This window comes from Trachymyrmex cornetzi, unplaced genomic scaffold, assembly GCF_001594075.2.
Source record: "Trachymyrmex cornetzi isolate Tcor2-1 unplaced genomic scaffold, Tcor1.1 scaffold147, whole genome shotgun sequence".
Lineage (NCBI taxonomy): Eukaryota > Metazoa > Arthropoda > Insecta > Hymenoptera > Formicidae > Trachymyrmex > Trachymyrmex cornetzi.
The window spans coordinates 6,591,002-6,597,597 of NW_017296059.1; the positions used below are offsets into that span (position 1 = coordinate 6,591,002).

Consider the following 6,596-nt stretch of genomic DNA (forward strand, 5'->3'; position numbering starts at 1 on the left):
GTGCTATCGTATATGTAAAACATATACAATAACGCTAACACAACAAAAATCTAATAAATTTTGCTTAATAAGACATTAAATGCTTATAAGCATTGAGTCGCTTTCCATAAAAAAAAAAAAAAAAATTTATATAATATGCATCTCCTCATTAGCTGCCATCAGATCCATTTGAAGAACAGTCTTCGAGTTCCGGCGCGTTTGGACCTCTCTCCAATATGCGGAGGAGTTCTGTTACGTGTCTTATTGTAAAATCTGGTTTAGGATCGTCCACCGAGAGACGAGGTTTATCCGTGGTAGGTATCCATATTGTTCCGTACAATCCAGCCTCGATTCCACCTATACGATAATTTTTCATCTCATTTATACAATCTAATATCTTTTGAAAGAAATGTGTTTCCAGATATTTCTGGAAGATTATAAAATTGTTAGAAGAAAATCTACCTAAAATATCAGTCTCCAACTTGTCACCGACCATGATGCACTCCTCGGGTCTTACTTTAAGAAAATGGCACGCCTTTTGAAATATCTCTGCTTCTGGTTTCTCCCACGGTAGATCACCGGATACTAGGATAATATCAAAGTATTGCTCCAATGACAGCTTCTGTATCTTCTCCCACTGAGCGTTCGACGGTCCGTTGGTGATCAGACCCAGTAGATATTTCTTCCTGAATTGACGCAGCATAGAAACTGTGTTTGGCGCCAGCATCATGTAGTGATATCTTAAATAGAGCCATCTTTCGTAAACTTTTTTTGCTAGATGCGAATACTTGTAGCCCAGCGCTTTGTTCCAGAGGATGGTACGCCACGCATCCAATGTGAGAGTCGCGTTGTCGGGACATTTTCTAAATTGCTTCAAATACGTGGCCGTTATCTTGGCGGACGCATCTTCCGGGATCCCATATTCCCGATTCAATTCCTCAGTCAACTGCAGGTAAACGTACAATGTTAGCTCTCTTTTATTATAATCATATGTTTTGTAATAAAGAATGATGAGTGAAGAACTGAAAATAAAAAGGAAAAGATGAGGATGAAAGCAATTTCCACACTCAATAAAAATGTGCACAAATCGTAGATGATCATCTTGCTTGTATTGCAGAATTTCTCCTCGTTAGAGAAAAAGAGATTAGAATTGTTAGCAAAGCGATTTCTTAATAGACAAGATGTAAAGTAGAAGAGACAAATATTGAATGTGGAGTTCATTAATTAACGAAGGTCTCAGGATGACAGGATACAGTGGTCAGTTAAGGATTTTTAGGACACTTAATTCATTATTAATGATTACCTAGAAAATGCATTGATTCATTGAAATACTCGAGCCGATTAGTGGACACTCGAAGTGGCATCCGCGGACGTTGCTGTAATCACAACAAAATGAGTTGTGCCAACAACAACAACATCATATGTTATTTCCAAAGCCTATAAGTTGTAGCTGAAAGATTTCTGGATATTAAAACATGAAACTTGTCTTTGAAAAAGATTACAATGCATACATAGCTTGCAGTTAATTGTTTCAAAATTATTTCCGTTATCCAGTAATCTTTCTTTTAATACCTTTGTTAAAAATAACTTTATTAAGAACGTTAGGCACATAAAGTGAAAGTGGATGATGGTGATGAAATCAAGCAAACGCTTACAAAATTCTTCTATTTAATAGGAAACTATTTCTTTCATTACAAAATCTTTTCTCAAATTAAAACATCTTAGGATTATAGTAACATTAGTACTAATACAATTTTCGCTTCCGCAATGTGGCAAAGTAAAAAGAAGCACATCTGATAATAACACACACATACAAACGAAATATACATATTAAAGTCTCATGTATCTCCGCGTATACATGATTTACTTAAGAGTTTCTTCGAGCGGTAAGTTTCTTAGTTTTCTTGCTTGCCAGGAAACTATTTCCAGACGTGATGCTGTCTAAATATACACTGGACTACGCGTACATACGTATTTCGAATATCGTATGCAGGAGACGCGTAAAATAATAAATTTAAGTCGCAAAATACTACAGACTATTTTACAAAGATCTTAGCTCTTTATACAAAAGTTCGATTAATTGTTCGCCTCGCTAATTAATTCTTCGCTACTTTCGCTATAATTCCGCATAATTTTTTTACATCGCTCGCGCAATATAAAACCAAAAAACTATACAATAATGTTCTCATTACTCAATCCTAATCTCCAAAAAGGCGCTTTCCAAGCTCCATCATGCGATGATTTCGACAGACAGTTAACGCGCCGCATTTTTTCAACACTGACGCGACGCTATCGTCAGCCTTCACCAAATGACACAGCAGATCCTCGAAGGCGGACTTGACATTCGGCTCCAAACCGCCAATCTTTACTCGTTTCAGCGTCTCGATGATCTCCTCCGCCCAGCCGGATTCTATCGTAAATTGCGTCAACCAGGGTATCACTTGCAGCACGCCAGACATCGTCTGCATCCCCAGGAACCAGAGCTCCATCAGTTCCATCCAGTGTTCCTTGTAAGACATGGAGACTACCAATTCGGTAGGATCATTGCTCTCATCGATAATGTACGCATCCCATAGGAATCTTATGGTGGCCTGAATGTAACGGCATATCGAAAAGTCGTTCTTCTTGATACGTTTTGCCTGTTGCTTCATTAACAATAGGCCTAAGACCGCCAGATGACCGTGCAGCACCAGATTCTCCGGGATCTGCTTTAACTCCGGCAGATTGTTGTAGATGAATTTCAGCAGCGAGATGAATGTCGGCGATTCCTCCACCAATTTTGCCTCTAGCACGGTGATGTTCATCAAGACGTTGCAGATAGACACCATCGCGGTTCTAGAATCCTTCATTTCCTCCAGAATATGTAGGTCCAGCTCCTCCGTCCGATTGCCATCTTGCAGAAGTTTCAGACGCTCCGATCTCGGCACCGGCGGCTTCTTGTAGTGTACGATGGTCCAATGATAGGAGAGACACTCGAACAAGATTTCGTCTTGCTTATGCTGAAGAAGAATCTTTCTGGCAGCCTCTTCCACGGCCAGATAGCATAGAGCAGGCAATAGTAGTCTCAATACGTCGACCTCGCTTATTGGATCGTGAACGGTTGGTTCTCCAGACGACGTTCCTTCGTCCGCTTTAGCTTTACATTTGACTTTCTCGGCCAATTTCCTGTTTCGATGCGCGTAAAAGGTATCGTTAGCCACCGTCAGCACGTATGGTAACACGGCGTAAACTTGCGGACGCATCGCGCTAGTTTCTTGTGCCATCCAAGCTGTCAATACCCTGACAACGGCGCATATGAATAGCTTCTCTTTCACATTTGTCAACGTTTTCATCTTTGATACGGAACTCAGTAGACCGATAACAGCTGCGAAGGCGCCCTTCAAAGCCGTGTATAAAGACTGTTTTTCTTTCTGCTCCAAATCCAGCTGATCTGTAACGATGTAGCCGATTGAGATCTCGAGAATGATAAAGCAAGCCGTGATCAAATCGCTATTCTCGAGCACAGCTTTAAGCTGTTTGTCCTCTAACTGCATTCGGACCTCGATCGACGCCAATTGAATGAGCAGAAGGAAGAATATCTTTGGTTTTTCCTTGTCGGACATGGCCCAATCCGCGCCCAACAGATCTATCATCACAGACGCGAGTTTCAAGGCTGGATCCCGTTGTTTTTTGCCTATTTTCGATCCCAGAATATCGCTCAGACCTTTGTGAATGCTCAACGGCCAAGATTCTTCTTTTGCGTTCGTGGATATCACTTCCTTTCTGCAGGATTGCAATAAAGCCTGTAGAATGGCGCATAGCTCGAATTTTCTCTCTGTATGATCAGTTTCGAAGTCTAAGGCTATCTTGTTCATTATAGCATGGAAGGGCTGAGTGTCTGTTGGATTCCAAGCTTCCGGTCCAAATGTACTGACCAACGTGACTAGAATATTTAAAGCCTCGTCCGTCTGAAAGGTCTTCTCCGCGTATATGTCGCACATCTTTGGAATCGCTTTTTGCTCGAGTAACGCTTTCTGTCCAGGAGGATATTGTGCGATACACTGCAAGCAAGTGTAAGCCTCGCTGACGATAATTAGCATGTCGTCTGGCGCATCCTCGTCAGCCTGAGACACTATCTCCATGAGCGCTGGGATATGTCCCACCATATCGGGATGAGAGGCCAATTCGGGATCTGTGCAGAACGCGGAAAGAATGGACAACGCCACTGATTTGTAGACTTGTGGTGGACAGTCCACAGGGACGCTTGTGCTGGACAACAGCTTCTTGAGAAACTTAGCTCCGATGGCTTCGAAGAGCATTCTCTTGGCAGCAGAGTTGCAATCTTTGCCTGTCACCAGCTTGGTGACCATGAACAGTACGGCGAACTTTTCCGAGTCGGTGTCCACCGCCTTTAATATGGCCACGCACTTCATGACACCCTCTGGGATACTCATGGTGTTCGACTGTTTAGAAAGAAATAAAAAAAAAGAAAAAAAAACGTAAATTGTCTAATGAAATCAAGGACCGGCAGCACACGTTTGATACTACTGCTCCAGTATCGATGTCGTCGATGTGTCCACGCCACAGAAAAGCAATTTCCGAAACCGTGCGGTTCTAAGAGGCGTCGGACCGGCTGTCGCGCTGTCCGTCGCGTATCATAGTTGAGAGCCAACTGGCAGAGTTCCCAGAACGGTCCTCTCGCTACCTAGCCTTGCCCTTTGACACACTCACCGAAGTGGCCGAAAATAACTAGCGGAGGATGCGGAACACGTGCGCGTGTCTGCCGCTGGCAGCTGCTCCGTCATTAAAACTATCTCTTTGAAGTGTATCGGGAATTCCGTCCCGAGGCGTGTCGGTAACCTTAAAACTACCTCGGTTAATAATGTCGGAACAATGCATTAAATACAGTCATCGATCAATCAGTTAGAATGTTTCCTGAATCATCTCTGCGCGTAATAACAACAAAACATTGTCCCACGACGCAAGTTTTCCATTAGGGAAATTACTTGGTTAGAAATATTTTTCTCGATCTCGAGCGGGCATATCTCGACTCGTCTCGCGACCAACTTCGCGGACTTTGTACCGTTTTGCACGGTCCGACGAAAGTCCGTTCACGTTCAGCTGCACTCTTCTGCACTTTTCCGCGCCCAGCGAGGTGAGGGTTCACATTGCTGGGGAGAGACGTGGAAAGGCGAGGAAAGCACGACTAAGACGAGAAGATTAAAAATCTCTCGCGAGAATCTGCGCGAGAATCCGCGCGAGGGTGCGAGATGCGACGCCGAGAATAGCCTGGAACAGCCATCGCGTCGCAAAGAAAGCGCTCTATATCGGGGAATCGGCTCGTATTACACACGGGACGGGGAGAAGGGAGAGCGACTTCTATTCTTGCGACGCGAGTGCCAAAACGTCGTGGGAGAGTGAGACTTCTCGTGAGGAGCTTAGCACGCTCGCCCGATTTCACAGCGGCAATCGGTCTGGTCTCGCTTTGGGAAAAACGGGGCGAATCGTTCAGATTCGGGGGGTGGCGGGGGAGAAAAGGGTTGATTCTTTAGGTAGTCTTAGGTTAAGACGTGGTCCTCCCGTACCTTGCGGCAAGTCTGACTATCCGCTCTCCTGGTTTCCACGAGAGTATTGTCCAAATCGAAGAAGACGGCACTCAGGGACGCGCTGGATGAGAAGGATCGTGAATTACGCCGCTCGCAGAATGCAGCTTCCATCGCCATTCCCTGTGATAGTGTAACGACGGCGCCGATCGAGCGCACAAAGTGCCACAAAGAGCGCGGACGTTCGCTCTACCTCATCAATTTGCATATTGGCACCATGAACTGAAAAGTTACTTGATCGGTCACGGCTCGTGCAATTGCGATACAAATTAAGGTTGGGAGTGGCATGAAGTACGTCATAAAAGCGAGCTTAAGGCAGCCATGTTAAATTATTCTGCCGTACAAAAAAAAATATAATAATTCGTCTCTCTCAGTGACAGTCGGAAATTTCGAAAAAAGGAATTTTGAAAATATAGGGTACGCTCAACGCTATGCTACAAATGCTTCAAAGCAATTTTTGATTGGCCAATTTGTAAAATTCTTTTTTCTACTAAAAGACAAAAATTATTTATTTTCTTCTCATAAAGTTCTGAGAATTTTTTCAGAATTTTTAATGAAATTTTTAGTACTGCATTTTCTTATTTTTACCAGCATGAGAAAATACGGTATTAAAAAATTCTGAAAAAATTCTCAGAACATTATGAGTAGAAAATAAATAATTTTTGTCTCTTGCAATTTTTCTGTAAAGTTGATAGCATTTGAGAAAAAATTATTCAAGATCAATATTTTGCAATTTTTAGTAACTAATATCTTTGTTAACCATTGCGAAAATTGCAAAATGGTAAAGAACTTTTCGATTCAATTTAATCCGCTCTATCTACACAAAAGTGTAGATAGAGTATTGGCAAAAAAGGTCGGGACACCCTGTATATATACATATGTATATATACATATATATATGTGTATATATATATATATATATATATGTGTTTGCATAGCGTATTTTAGCGGGACCGGAAAAAAAATGACGATTTCTTTGTATATATAGGTTTACATTGATCCATATACGTATAGTTAATGCAAATAATTTCTATG

General features: G+C 42.3%; 2 protein-coding genes across 2 annotated transcripts; both read right to left on the reverse strand.

Annotated features, from left to right (window-relative positions):
- Window positions 1-103: 103 nt before the first annotated feature.
- Window positions 104-5,762, reverse strand: LOC108757861 (N-acylneuraminate-9-phosphatase). Its single transcript, XM_018502529.1, has 3 exons — window positions 5,544-5,762; window positions 442-925; window positions 104-336 (listed from the first exon to the last, which is right to left on the reverse strand). Exons 1-3 carry the CDS (start codon window positions 5,679-5,681, stop codon window positions 149-151), a joined length of 810 nt encoding a protein of 269 aa, XP_018358031.1. The 5' UTR covers window positions 5,682-5,762; the 3' UTR covers window positions 104-148.
- Window positions 1,716-4,943, reverse strand: Neurochondrin (neurochondrin). The gene has a single exon (XM_018502527.1). The coding sequence runs from the start codon at window positions 4,410-4,412 to the stop codon at window positions 2,178-2,180; it is 2,235 nt and encodes a 744-aa protein (XP_018358029.1). The 5' UTR covers window positions 4,413-4,943; the 3' UTR covers window positions 1,716-2,177.
- Window positions 5,763-6,596: the final 834 nt, after the last annotated feature.